The following is a 14,929-nucleotide window of genomic DNA, read 5'->3' as shown; positions in this document are numbered from 1 at the left end:
GACAGCAGGTAATTGAAACTGTAGAAAATAAAACCACAGCTGAAGGGGACTATTGTACTGTGCATGATGTGTACAAGAGTAAAATGCCCTGGTGTTTCTTTGACTCTTTCTTTTGCCATACAGAATTAAGTGAGATTCTGTTAAGAGCACTGCAGCATCAGCAGTTTTACCAAGAATAATGTGCCAGAAAAATATCTAATCAGAATAGTCTAGGGCCAGGGATTTAGCTCAGTGGTTCTGCCGTCTGCCTTGCAAGCACAAGGACCCGAGTTTGATCCCTGGTACCAAAAAAAAGAATAGTCTTCATGTCACATAGTTATTTTGTATTGCTTTTCTTTATGTGTTCAGGTTCTTGAAATGATTGCCATACAAGGGGACCGCAAGAGGGAAAAATTAGGTAGTTTTGTAAATATGGAGCAAAAACATAGTGCAAACACAGGTTTTTGGTTGAGTAAGGTTTTAAAACACAACTTTTCTATATTAACCAATGTCAACATTAGTTGTGAGTAATACCCTCAATTAATTATCAAGATTAGCGTTGAAATATGTGGACACAGGGGGAAAATGATACAGGTAGCAGGGGGCGCGGATTAGAAAAGGGGAAGGAAGGATATGAAACTATAGATGAAAAGATATGTCTGCATATTATTAAGATGTTTATTGTTGAAAACTTTTGTGACCTAGAATATGTTCTAAGAGGTTAAGATAACATTAACTGACAGAAGAAAAAGTGTGTATCTTAGAAGACAGTATATGGGTGCGTTTAATTATAAACACGTTCCCTCACCAGTGCCTATGCCTCTGTGAGTTATTTACATGCTGTCACATGTGATGTATGTTCTTTTTGGGTAGCTGTGGGTATTCCTTCCTTCCTGATTATGTTTCTTAATAAGTCATTGATAATTGGAAAACTGGAGAGAAGGGAATGCTAAGTGCTCCATTGTTTGATTTATAACATTCTCATTTATTTTTTAGATTATAAATTCAAAATCTGTAAGATAACTACTTCATTAATTCACTGTGCTTGGGAATCATTTTAGAGTATTAAACTTATTTATTTCTAATCATTCATGTAATTGCTTTTATTGGAGTATATTATTTTGAAATTTCATGTGGCTTTATTTCTTTGACAGTTTCTTAAATAGCAAAGAAAATATGTGTCTTCTCTATTGAATTTTAAAATTTAATAAGATTGCTAATTTTAGTATTATTAAATATCGGTATTTTAGGAAATTAGGTTAAAAATTTGTTACGAAAAATAAAAGATTAAATCAAATAAGGAATATACACTGTGCCTGAATTAAGCCTGATTAATGCAACAGTTAACTTTTTCAATGAATAATTACATAGTCCCATGTGACTAAAATATTTTTGTTGCATTGTTAGAGAACTACAATACAAATGTGATTTTTCTTGATTTTTATTTTTTAGCAAATTTTAAAAGCTTGTGTTGAACAAGTGAAAAAGTATCCAGAATTTTATACTCTTCATGAAGTCACCAGCTTAATGGGGTTCTTTCCATTCAGAACAGAGGAAGGATTAAAATTAGAAAAAACGCTTCTTGCACTGGTAAGGTTTATAATATGAAATGTAAGCTTTTGTTGGTCTGAAACATCATCTGTATTTTATATAGTTACTGTTGGGGTGGGGGTGTTGAGACAAGGTCTCACTGTGTAGTCCAGGCTGGCCTCGAACTTGCAGCAATCCTGCTGCCTCAGCCTCCTGAGCACTGGGGTTACAGGCGTACGCTACCACACTCAGCTTCATACAGATACTATTTTATGTTTAAATTTTTGAGCAATTAATGAGATGGCTTTGAATACACTGCACAAATCTGTATCCCAGTTTTATGGATACAAAGATTTAACCTTTTAAAAATAACACCACTATTTCTTGATATTCTTCCCATCTTCCTTGATGTTCCTGAATAGAAATAGGAAGCCCTCTTTCTGAAAAGGAAATGTGATCACAAACATTGAAATCAGTACATGTAGAGATTATTTTAGGGGTTCCATTATTCCCTGCTGAGATTTATGCTTCATAAAAAGAGAAGATAGAATTTAAGAGGTCCAGGAAATTTCCATGAAACTCCTCTCTTAGACCTTTAAAAAAACAAAACAAAAAAATTTGGTGTGGCCAAGCAAAAATGTGAATGAGCATCTTTGCTTACGGATGTTCTAAATTTGACCTTTGTATTTAGTAGAATAATAAATTTTACTTAAGAATGCCTATGAAGAGAGATTGTTTTTTTAGGAGAAAAATGTCAAGATTTTTGTAATAATATTCACTTTTTGCTTGTGTAGGGCAGTGTACAATTTGTGAAAACAGTATTCCCCTCGATGCCTGCAGTATTGAAGCTCTCAAAAAGTAACATGCCCCCTTTGGAGACCCCAGGACAAATGGCTCAAGCTATGCACTATGTGAGTAGCGTGGTGGTTTGAGTCTTTCTGAATATCTGTACCTCAAAAAAATATACCCAATAGTTCTAGAGTCCCCTTTCTCCCTTTTTTTCCATACCTTACCAAAGAAATTTTCAGCGACTATAACCAAGTAACAATTCATACATTGTTTTTCAGGATATTAATAAAGATCCAAATGCAGAGAAGCTTGTTTCAAGATACCATCCTCAGATAGCTCTGACCAGCCAGTCACTATTTACCCTATTAAATAATCATGGACCAGACTACAAGGAACAATGGGAAATTCCAGTCTGTGTTGAAGTTATACCTGTCGCAGGTTTGTGATTTACTGTATCAAATAATGCTCTTAAAAAAAGTGTTGGGTCTGGGCATGTTGGTGCATACCAATAATCCTGGCACTACAGGAAGCTGAGACAGGAGGAAGATCACAAATTTGAGCCCCTACCTGGTCAATTTAGCAAGACTCCATCTCAAAATGAGACAGAGAGAGGGAGAGGGAAAAAAAGGAAGGAGGTTGGGAAGTTAAGTGGAGTTAAGTGGGCAGGTGGTGTAGTGTGAAAGCCCCAGGTTCAATCTCCAGTACCACCACCAAAAAAAAAAGGAAGCACGTCAACTATCTAAATACAAAATACAATTTTGTCTAAATACAAAAATCTAAGTCCTGGTTTAGGTAAATTTAAACTCAACTTTAGGCCATGTGGTGGAGCACGCCTGTAATCCCAGCTCTTTGGAGGCTAAGGCAGGAGAATCACAGTGAGTTCGAGACCAGACTGAGCTACATAGTCAATTCAAGGCCAGCCTGAACCACAGACCTTGTCTCAAAAACAAAACAATTTTTTCAAATACAAATCTGCTACAGTACCAGGTCTGCCATACATGTGGTACCTTACCATGGTACCTTAGGAAGTGAGAGATAAGACAGAATTGTGATTTAGGCCAGAAGTCACAATAGTGAGGTGCTTCTGTCTTTCTCTGAAATGAAGGAATGTAGTAATTTATTAGATAGCTTCAAATAGTTCAGTTCCAGGAGTTATTTGCTTGTCTGTTGTCATTGGAAATCAAAGTTAAAATACATCTGTGCTAATCTGTCTTTCAGAATTAATTTTTTTTTTTTTTTTTTTTTTTTTTTTTGGTGGTACCAGGGATTGAACTCAGGACCTTGCACTTGCAAGGCAGGAGCAGTGCAACTGAGCTAAATCCCCCGCCTAGAATTAATATTATTAAGTTTAACAATATAAGTACAATAAGCAGTTTTTATCTACCGAGATAAACTTACAGTTTAGAGTTAAGTGTACTGTATAAACTGAGTAATAATGACAGTAAGAGTACAACAAAGCAAACCGGAAGCCAGGTGTGGTGGGACATGCTTGTTATCCCAGCAGTCAAGAGGCTGAGGCAGGAGGATTACTGTGAGTTCGAAGCCAACCTACTCTACAAAGTGAGATCCTGTCTCAGAAAAATCACAAAAGAAAAGAAAGAAAAGGAAACCAGAAAGTAACTTTAAACATTGTTAGAAAGCAGTTCTCTTGCCAGTTTTGTTCTCTTGTCCTCCATAGAAATTTAGCATTTAAACTCACAACTTTTTCAAATAAAACTCTTCTACTGAACTGACTTTAAACGATTTTAAAGGACTTTTAAATCTTCTGGTCCAAGAGTGGCCCTTGCTGGCCCTGTCTTCTTGTATCCTGCTCCTTCTGTCATGCATCCATGTTTTATAAGAAATAAAACAACTAGGTACTAATCATCCCTGTGTTCTGTTTCTTTTTTAAGGCTCCAAACCAATTAAAGTAATTTATATTAATTCCCCACTTCCTCAGAAGAAACTGACAATGAGAGACAGAAATCAACTCTTCCATGAAATTCCATTAAAATGTATGATGTCCAAAAATACATCTGTTCCAGTTTCTGCAGTATTTATGGACAGACCCGAAGAGTACACATCTGAAATGGACGTATGTAATGTTTTTTTTTTTCTTTTTCTTTAGAGGAATGAACTTGTTTATCATTTGGAAATATATTTTATTACAGGCCTTTAAGCTTAGTAGTTAAAATATAGTCTTCAGCTTGTACATGCATTGAAAGATTACATGGCACACCATTAGTATATACAGTTTTCATGATTTCGTGTATCACTTAAAACCACAATGAGACATCATCTCTCCTCATTTGGGATGGATGTAATCAAAAGGGTAAAAAAATGACAGGTCTGGGAATTTAGCTCAGTGGTTCTGCTGCCTGCCTTGCAAGCACAAGGTCCTGCGTTCGATCCCTAGTACCAAAAACAAAACAAAACAAAACAAAAAACCAAAAACAGAAATGACAAATACTGTTAAGGATATAGAGAAAGAAGAAGCCTTATGTGCTGGTGGAAATGTAAATTAGTACAACCACTCCAGAAAACAGTACATAGGCTCCTCAGGAAAATTATAATAGAACTAACATATGATCCAGTCCCATTTCTGAATATGAATGTGTGTGTGCGCGCGCGCATATCAAAAGAAATGAAAGTACTGGCATTTTCATGCAGTACTCTTCACAATTGCCCAGATACAAACCCAACTTGGATGTCCACTCATGGATAAGTGTCTAAAAAATGTGTGTATAAACAATTGGAATACTGTCCAGCCTCTAAAGAGGAGGAGCTCTGGTCATTTGCAGCAACACAGATGAACCTGGAGATCATATAGTTAAGTAAAATAAGCCAGGCACAGAATGACAAATATTACATGCTTTTACTTATATGTTGGATCTAGAAAAGCTGAGCTCCTAGAAGTAGAAAACAGAATACTGGTTACCAGAGGCTGAAGAGGGCTGGGGAGAGATTGGGTAGCAGGTGCAAATTCAGCCGGTTAAGAAGAAGTTCTCATATTACTCTGTTACACAGAAGGGATTATAGTTAGTAACATTTTCTTAATTCAGCATAAGCAGAAGAAAGAGTTTGAATAATTTCCCTTCAGAAAGCCCTAATAACTGTCTGAGATGATGGATGAGCCGTTTCTCCTTAGTTGGTCAGTACATCATGTATAGAAATGTACCAAAACATTGCTCTGTACCAATAAAGATGAACACTTAGTAGCTGTCCAGTAAAAACAACACCTTTCTTTGTGGAAATTATGTAAAATTTTATATGCAGAGCATTCATTCAGACAAATTTAAAATCTCATAACAAGTTGGTCATTGATTTCCACATCAGACAAAATAGATACTATAAGGCTGATCAAAGAACACGTATGTTTAAATGTATGTGTTAAATTAAAACTTATTCCAGTAAAAGGCATATTGCTATTAATCCTCCTCAAAATCCTCCCCCTTGTTTCAAACACATTTATCCCATTCTTATTGCCACTTTCCAAAGCAGTTCTGGACGTTCTCTTTTGTCAGTGTCTTTACAAGTAGGACCAAAGCTATAATGAGTGCTGCTGCTGTGTACCATCCAAGAGAGACGCAAGGTGGTAAAATCACTGCATTGTGTCCTCATCCGCCTTAGTCACCAGATCGGGCACAGTGCAGCATCCGGCTCTTCCCTAAAGTCGAAATGAACATGAAAGGTAAATGTTTTGAATTGATTCAGAACATCGAGGCAACCTGGACAGCACAACTAAAGACACTGGCGAAAGAGGACCTCCAGGGTGGGGGATTTAGCTCAGTGGCGCTGTTCCTGCCTTCCAAGCGCAAGGTCCTGAGTTCGATCCCTGCTACAGAAAAAAAGGAGAACTTCCAGGGCTGCTTCAGGTGGTAACAGGAACAAAGGAATAAGAGGAGTATTAATACTTGTACTGTAATTAATTTTTAATTTAAACATTCACCACCGTAGTTTGCAACTGTACCTCATATTCCTAAATAAATTAAAGCTGTGTGTAGTTTTTCCATTACCAAAAAGACCATGAGCTCTGTATGTCATGTCCCAGTGTACAATACAACATGGCCTGTCAGTGTCTGTATCATCGGATGTCTCTCAGGTTTGTTTTCCCTAGGCAGATAAGGAGTCCCTGCTCAAAGGCATTTCTCTGGCTGCAGTAGAAAGCAGCTTCCTCCCAGCAGCAAAAAGGCTTTCCTCCTGGTCAGTAAAACCAACTGTCTCTGCAAGAGTGTACAGGTGGCCGGGCGTGGTGGTGCACGCAAATAATCCCAGCACTTGGGAGGCCTAGGCAGGAGGATTGCTGTGAGTTTGAGACCAGCCTGGGCTACATAGTGAGTTCCAATTTAGTCTCAACTACACAGTGAGACCCTGTCTCAAAAAAAACAAAAAAAAAATGTACAGGTGGACAGAAATGAAGATCCACTGCCTTCCTGTGTAGCCCTACATTTCTTCTTGGCTATGTGTCTTTTCACTATATAAATTCCTCTTTGATATGGTAGGTCACAATTTACTATTTCTTATGCTGTTACAACTTGGAAATTTTGTGTTTTCATGAACATTTCAATAAGAAAGTGAGGTTAAATGGTTGCTAGTGGTTGTCATTTTAAGCAAAAACCTTCCAGAGCCATTACACTTTCCTTTCTGCTTTTAAAAACATGAACTAACCACGTGAGGGAAAGGAGGGACATTAAGAGGTGAGGCATGCCCTTAAATTTTGACTAATAATTTACCAGTATATTTTCTTCCAAGACATCCAGTGAAGTTAATGAGTACCGAAAAATTGAGACTCTTGAAAATTTGGATCTGGATTTTGATGATGATGTCACAGAACTTGAAACTTTTGGAGTAACCGCTACAGAACCATCGAAGTCACCCAGCCCATCAAGTACTTGCCCATTACCCATCGTGACACATACACTCCCAGCCCCCAAGGTAGCTGCTACCCCTGTGGCACCACCTCTAGGAGATCCCTCTGCTGATTCCAGAAGCTTATCTCGGATTCTGATGGAACAGTTACAGAAGGAGAAACAGCTGGTCATCAGTATGGAAAGTGGCCCTGAAGAGTGCAGAAATAAAGATGATCAGGGACTTGGACCACATAGTGAAAAAGTATCCAGTTCCAACAAGTCTGTGATGCAGGATAATGACTTAAAGACATCTGATGCCTTACAGTTGGAAGGTTCTAAGGAAATTCACAAATCTGATGCAAATGATGTGGCTACCGATGTGTTATGTGCTGATGAGGAACGGCTGAATGTCCTAGAGAACAGAGACAGTTCCAAGGAAAAGCCTGCCGCACCAGAAACAGCTGGAACTGAAAGCGTAATTCCTTGCGGTAGTGACACGGATGAGGATTGTTTAATCATTGATACAGAGTGTAAAAACAATAGTGATGGAAAGACAGCTGTTTTGGCTTCTGATTTAAGTTCTAGACCAGCGAGTCCAAATTCTTCCTCAGGGAAGGGTTCCATAGGAAGCCAGAGTAGTACTACTCACAATCCTGAAGAATTGTGTGTTTTAAAAAAACCTATCAAACGAGTATATACAAAATTTGATCCAGTTGGACAAATTTTAAAAATGCAGACTGAACTCTTAAAGCCAATTTCCAGAAAAGAACCTGAATTGCTCTTAATGAATTTAGAAAATGCTAAGCAGCCACCTGTTTCCGAGCAACCTCCTGCTCCTCTGCATGCTGCTCGTTGGCCAAAATCTGGGTGGCCTTCTGCATTTCAGAAGCCAAAAGGACGTAAGTATTTACAAAGCATTTCTACTGTTTTTATCTGTTTCTTTTTCTTAGCTTTTTCCTCCCTCATTCATTATTATAACCGATTTTATAATCATTAATTGCTCACTAAAATTTCATTTTCCTAACGCTTAGTGTTTCGGCTTCCAGAATTTCCTCTATAACCCAAAGGTTTATTTGTAACCTGTGTTTATCCAGGATGTACAGTGGCTGCTGAGCTAAGAATAATGTAGTTAGTTTGCCAAACTAGTAAAAGAGGAAGTGCGTCATCCTAATGATAAACATTGATTAATCCAAAATTGACTTGGACTGCATGTTGGACTGCCTTTTGCACTTTTCAAGTCTGCCGAGATTGGGAATAAAATTTCCTTTTAAACACCTTTTTCTTCTCACATGCTATGCTGGCTCCTAATTATGCTTTGCCAAGCATTAAGGAAGGTACTGACTAAAGGAAGAAAACCTTAAAGCTTCAGCCTCACCTCTTCACTGCAGCCCCAGTGAAAGTAAACAGAAGTGGGGTGAGCATTAGAAAGTAGGTAAAAGAAGTAGGAAGCTTTTTTAAAGTTTAAAAAAATAGTTAATTGAATTGTTTTATCCTGTATTATGATGGAAAAAGATTGATGCCTTTTAAAGTAAAAACGAGAAATTATTTTTAAAGGATTGCCATATGAACTTCAAGACTATGTTGAAGATACATCAGAATATCTAGCTCCTAAAGAAGGAAATTTTGTCTATAAGTTGTTCAGCCTGCAAGACCTGTTGTTACTCGTGCGTTGCAGTGTCCAGAGGATCGAGACAAGACCACGTTCTAAAAAACGGAAGAAAATCAGAAGAGTAAGTTGTTACCTGGGGAGCTAAGATGTGGTGACATAAGTTTATTAGGTTGTCAATCACTCTTACATTTCCAATTTAAATATTTCTAGGAAAATGTTGAGATCGATTTTAAGAGAAAGTGTTTAATTATGTGTGTCTTAAATGCCATTAAATCTTCTCATGCGCCCTACAAACTTTATGAAAAACTGCACCATGGTCAATTTTACCTTGATTACCCCAGAATTTTGGTGTCCATTATGATGTTTGAGCCCCTTTTTCTCAGTCTCTGGGGCTCTTCTTGTTTTAGAAGTACAAACTTTTTGGGTTTTTTGGGGGTTTTTTTGTGACAGGGTCTCAGTATGTAGTTGAGACTGACCTGGAACTCATTATATAGCCCAGGCTGGTCTCGAACTTGCAGCGATCCTCCTGCCCTAAGCCTCCCCAGTGCTGGGATTACCAGTGTGCGCCACCACGCCCAGCTAGTACAAGCTTTGAAAGATGGGCTTTTATAAACATTGAAGTGTTTACAGGGTTTACAGGGTTGTTAGAGATCAGATCTTTTAATTTTGTTTCTTTTGGGATTTGGCTATAATTTTAGTCATTGCTTCTTTCAGCAGTTTTCCATATTGCATTTTATATTTGAAGTTCTCTTTCAGAGTAGTTTACATTTTTGTATATGACTACTCAATTCTGAGAAAGTAAAACTTCAGTATTAGAAATGATTTTGTAAGAAGTATTGAGGTGTCTGTGCATTTTACTTAAGAGGGTTCTTCTGTTGTGTATGTTTGTCATAGTGCACTTTTTTTTTTTAAGTTTTAGTGTATATCCAAAACCCCTTCCCTAAAAGAATCATAATTGACCACTTAGGAATGTTTTGGGATGAGATCAAGTGGATCAGGAGTAGTGATGGTCCGGGACTCCCTGACTACTGTAATGGAGTAAAGAATAACTGCAAGGCCAGGGGATTTAGCTCAGTGGTTCTGCCACCTGCCTCGCAAGCACAAGGTCCGGAGTTCGATCCCCAGTACGAAAAACAAAGAAACAAAATAACTGCTACCCTTAGCCTATTGCTTGTTACAGCATCCTGAGGGAATGGCTGCTGTGCAGAACTCCAAGGCTAACCCATCTGCAGCCAGGGCGTGTGTTGTGGCCATCGGACTCCAGTGAGTTTGGTGGAGTTTTTGCTTTATAATATTTTTATCCTTTGTTAAGTAGAAGGAACATTGACTAAAACCTAAGTTTTAATTACTAAAATCCTAATTCTCATAATTCATTTTTCATCATGAACTCAAACTTGAAATTCTAGAAACCAAATGATTTTGAATCAAATATATGGAGGAGTGCTTTTATTACGGTACAGGGGATCGAACTCCGGTCCTTGAGTGTGCAAGGCACACGGTGGAACCACTGAACTAAATCCCTGTGCCTATAGATTGTATTTTTAAGCTTTTATTATAATTTTTGCTGTTTCTTCCTTCATTTTATTTTTCTTTTTTGAAGCAAGGTCTCCCTACGTAGTTCAGGCCAGCCTTCAACTCACTGTGTAGTCTTGGCTGTCCTTGAACTCACAGTGATCCTCCTGCCTCAGCCTCACAAGTGCTGGGATTACAGGCATTCAACACCACACCCAAGGACCTCATCTCTTTATTTCTCACCCTGTGAACCTGTGCCGCTTTGTATTTTTTCTTTTAGCCCATAGTCCAGTGGTGGCAAACCTGTGGCAGTGCCACAGTGGGCTGTTTGAATCATTAAAAGCTCTAAAAGGTTTGCCATCACAGCTGTAGTGCTTAAAAATAGCTTAGGTACATTTTGGATATTGATTTAATTTTGGTGTGTGTGTTTTTCAGTTTGGATTTTTAGGCTTTTTTGTTTTTAGTCCGTGTTTGCAGTACGTAATGATTCCATTCCTTTTGGGGAGTTGGTGTGTATATGTAACACATCTTAATTCCCTTTGCCATCCCTTTTCCTTCCCCTCCATCCTCCTCCCACCTCTTGATCCTCTTCCAAAGATCTAGCTTCCAACTTTCTATTATCCATCTTTTATTTTACTCTTTATAGTTTGAGTTTCTCATGTAAGAGAATATCTCATGATATTTAAGCTTGTGTGTCTGACTTATTTCACTTAATATTATCATCTCAAGATGCACCCATTTTCCTATAGATAACTCAGATTTATCTTCTTTGTGGCAGAGTACTACTCTGTTATACATAAGTTCCACATTTTCTTTATCCATTCAGCTGGTGATGGGCATGAAGAACCCTTATGAGATTCAGCTATTATGAGTTATACTGCTGTAGACATGAGTTTCCATGTACCACTGTAATACAATGTCTTTGACTCTTTAGGAAGATACCTAGAAAGGGAATATCTGAGTCAAATGTGATTTCTAGTTTTAGCTTTTTGAGGCATCTCCATTCTGATTGCAATAATGGTTGTACTAGTTTACATCCTACCAACAAGGTAGGAGGTTTCCTTTTTTCCCATGACCATACCAGCATTTCTTATTATTTGATTTCTTGATGATAGCCATTTTTTTCTGAAGTAAGATGGAATCTCATTGTTGTAATTTACATGTCTTCGTGTTTTTTCATGTGTCTATTGGCCATTTGTACTTCTGAGAAGTGTCTCTTCATTTCATTAGGCCATTTCTCAATTGAGTCTTTTATTTTGGGGGAGGTCTAATTTCTTTCTTTTTTCTTTTTCTTTTAGTTCTTTATATATTGTACATAGAAGTCCTCTGGCATCTTAACTCCCCATTCTCTAGGTCGTCTCTTCACTCTGCTGGTGGTTTCCTTTTGTGCAAAGAGCTTTTTCATTTGCTATGATCCCATTTGTTGATTCTTGGTACTATTTCTTGTGCCATTGGAACTCTGATCAGAAAGTCCTTGCTTATACCTTTGTCTTGTTGAAGAATTTTGCCTTTTTTATCTTCTAACAGATCATGTTTCTGTTTAAACATTTAGATCTTTGATCCAGTTTGATTTAGATACTGATTTAAGTTTGAACAAGATAATTTCATAAGGACATTGTCATTCACCTGACAAACGTGATTTGTTAGCTGGCCATGGTGGTATGCGCTTGTGAGGCTGAGGCAGGAGGATCACTATGAATTCAAGGGCAGCCTAGGCCTAGGTAGTGAGTTCAAGGCCAATCTGAACTACATAATGAAACCTGTCTCAAAAGTAAAATGTAATTTGGAAATGTCAAGACATAGTATACCCTGGGCCGGGGATTTAGCTCAGTGGTTCTGCCACTTGCCTGAAAAGCACAAGGTCCTGAGTTCGATCCCTGGTACCCTCCCCCTAAAAAAAAAGACATTATTATACCCTAATAGAAAAATGTTCATTTTTCATCAGAATATGTCAAAACAAGGCCAGGGCTCAGTGGTTCCACTCCCTGCCTCGCAAGTGCAAGGTCCCTAGTTCAATCCCTGGTTCCAAAAAAAAACAAAAACAAAAAACAACAAATAAAGTCAGAAAAATTAAGCCCATAAGAATATTTACATAGGAGTCCTGTATTTCTGATTGTATCAAAACCAAAGTAAAATTTAAAATTTTCAATGAATGCTTTTCCTATCGCAGCTATCATTGTGTGATGACTTGGTACATGTAAGTGAAGTCTGTAGTGAACTGTGTGCCCTTTGGAATCATGCACCGTTCATCTCTGTTTCCTTCAAATATTTTATGCCACAGAAAATCAAAAAGATCTGAGTAAATGAGAAAAACTGAGGAGTCAGGAGGGGGAACTAGTGTCACTAAGAAGAACTGCAGAGAGGTTAAGCTATGTGGTTTAATCAGATAAATATGTATCCTCATTAATACTTCCTGCCTAAAAAGCAGCCTGTTTAAATAAAGCTTTAAAAATATGTAGAAGCCTCTAACGCGGGATATTCAGGAACTTATCTGTCCGTTTCCTGTGACTCTTCAGTTCTGTATCACCACGGTGGAGATTTCAGTTCCCAGTCATTTGTGCTTCCTCGTCACAACTCTGCTTACTAAGAGCTGCATCTCAGCGGAGAATTAAAACAGCAGCCAGTTTCAAGTGGTGGAATGAAATGAAGAGGCTAATTTAGCCCACAAGATAAAACTGGAATTTTCTGAAATTATAGAATTTATGTGTAATTATGAAATCCAGACAACATAACTTTGGATTATTTAGTATCTGTTACTGTCACAGTTGACCATGTATTCTAAGTATTATGTTCTAAAATTTAGATGAAGTCATTTAAAATTTATGTTGGGGGCCGGGTGTGGTGGCGCATGTCTGTAATACCAGCACTTGGGAACCTGAGGTAGGAGGATCATGGAGAGTTCAAGTCCAGCCTGGGCTACACAGTGAGTTCCAGGTCAGTCTCAACCACATAGTGAGAACCTGTCTCAAAAAAACAGAATAAAAATTTTAAAAAAATTTGTTTATGTTGGCACTGTAGGGTCAGGAAAAAAAAAAGATTTTTTAGGTGCTAAATGTTAAGAAGAACAAAAGATACTATTTAATGGGATTGATAAGATAACTATAGGGCTGGGGATTGAGCTCAGTGGTGCTGCCGCCTGCCTCTCTGCAAGGTCCTGAGTTTGATCCCTGGTACCAGGGGATAAAAAAAAAAAAGAAGGTAACTATGAAATGTCTATTTAAGAATATATGTAAGGTTAAAAAAAAAGAAAAGAAAAAAAGACTATTTGTAAGGTTTAAGAAGTTTGTGTGAAAATTGGAAAACAGATTCAAGAAAAGCTTTTGCTTGAAGAGAAGAGAATAGGAGCCAATAGGGGGGAAATGAAAAGCTGAATTTAATTTGTGTAATATCAGAACCTTACCTGGGCATAGTGGTCCACACCCGTAACTGCTGCTGCACTCTGGAAGATTTAAAGCAGAAGGATGGCAATTTTCAGCCCAGCTTGGTCAACTCAGTAAGACTTGTGTCAAAAAAAAAATTTTTTTAAAGGGCTGGAGATTTAGTTCAGTGTGAAGGCCCTGGATTCATTCCCCAGTACTGAAGGAAAAAGTTGTCAATTTTCACTTTAGTTTTGGAGTACTGAGATAAAATATTCAGGCCTTTATTTCCCATGGCTTCCTGGAGGTGGCAGTAGAATACATATAGAATTTAAAACTGAATTTAGGATTTAATTTCATAGATATAGTATCAAAGAAAATCGTTCCAAGTACTTATTTTTAAATGTATACTTTTCAGATATAGTATACATTTTAAGTTTAAAATGTATAGATTTAACTTGTTGTCCATTCATGATCCAGAAGGGAAATCATTTTATCAATTTTTTTTCCAATTCTATGGTAAATACCCTTGAAACAAATTTCTTAATGCTCTAGGCCTTCAGTTTTTTAGCTTCTATTTGCTGTAAAGTTATGAAGCTAAGTCATGCACATATTACCATCTGCTAAAAAATTACAGTGTCTTGATTTTTAACATAAAATTATCCTAATCACAGTTTACAGATTTTAAATTAAGAAGGCCTGTTAGTGGCCTTGCTATTCCAAGCGTAGTTGCTAAAACAGCAGCTTGTTAAAATACAGAATCATGGGCAGCACCCCATTCTACAGTTTCACAAGATCACAAGGTGGTGATCCATGTGGACAGTGACATTTACGAATCCCTACTTCAGTGTCTGACAAAATCCAATATGAACTGCGCTGTTTCACATGTTGATAGCAGAAATTTTACTGTATTTGAGTTGTTCTTAGCCACCATTATTGTGTTAAAGCCGCTGTTAGCCACTTATGAAAATCAGGAATTCAGAAACATTGTTGAAATATTTTTCAGATTTCTCTGTAAATATCAGTGTCTTAGTATAATTTCATATGTGCTGGCCAGGCATACCACGCTGAGTAAGTTCCTTAAATCATACATTTGTTCTACTACCGCAGAAAATGGATTGTCCTATTAAGAGTAGAGGGCCGGGGGTTTGGCTCAGTGGTTCTGCTGCCTCCCTCACAAGTGCAAGGGCCCGAGTTCAATCCTCGGTACCAAAAAAGAGTAAAATTTTTGTGCTAGGCATATAGCTCTTGAGCACACTTGCCTAGCATGCCCTGGGTTTCATCCCCAACACTGCAAAAAAAAAAAAAAAAAAAAAAAAAAAAAA

At 37.6% G+C, this 14,929-nt stretch overlaps 1 protein-coding gene and 1 long non-coding RNA gene across 7 annotated transcripts in view; one reads left to right on the top strand and one right to left on the bottom strand.

Moving 5' to 3' along the window:
- The window catches only part of Ice2 (interactor of little elongation complex ELL subunit 2), a 47,256-nt gene that overhangs the window by 12,393 nt on the left and 19,934 nt on the right, over nt 1-14,929 (top strand). For all 5 annotated transcript variants that reach the window (XR_004514304.1, XM_010641233.2, XM_010641232.3 and 2 more), the window contains 6 exons: nt 1,432-1,569; nt 2,304-2,420; nt 2,577-2,736; nt 4,191-4,372; nt 7,030-8,026; nt 8,682-8,857. Coding sequence is in view for 4 of the 5 variants with exons in the window: in XM_010641233.2 (XP_010639535.1) it covers nt 1,432-1,569; nt 2,304-2,420; nt 2,577-2,736; nt 4,191-4,372; nt 7,030-8,026; nt 8,682-8,857 (1,770 nt within the window). In the remaining variant the exon portion in view is untranslated. The remainder of the gene's footprint in view (nt 1-1,431; nt 1,570-2,303; nt 2,421-2,576; nt 2,737-4,190; nt 4,373-7,029; nt 8,027-8,681; nt 8,858-14,929) is intronic.
- LOC104874213 overlaps nt 5,527-14,929 on the bottom strand; it is a 23,791-nt gene continuing 14,388 nt past the window's right edge. Inside the window, exons 3-4 of one of the 2 annotated variants that reach the window (XR_783689.2) lie at nt 13,649-13,687; nt 5,527-5,944 (exon numbers count right to left, since the gene is read on the bottom strand). This is a non-coding gene — a long non-coding RNA (uncharacterized LOC104874213). Of the gene's footprint in view, nt 5,945-12,876; nt 12,934-13,648; nt 13,688-14,929 lie in introns of those variants that run through there. The other variant, XR_004514305.1, reaches the window with a different exon arrangement.

The sequence above is a fragment of the Fukomys damarensis genome, unplaced genomic scaffold, assembly GCF_012274545.1.
Source record: "Fukomys damarensis isolate Sample0158 unplaced genomic scaffold, DMR_v1.0_HiC HiC_scaffold_25, whole genome shotgun sequence".
Lineage (NCBI taxonomy): Eukaryota > Metazoa > Chordata > Mammalia > Rodentia > Bathyergidae > Fukomys > Fukomys damarensis.
The sequence above is the reverse complement of the archived record's forward strand: the minus strand, read 5'-3'. Positions and strand labels throughout refer to the sequence as shown.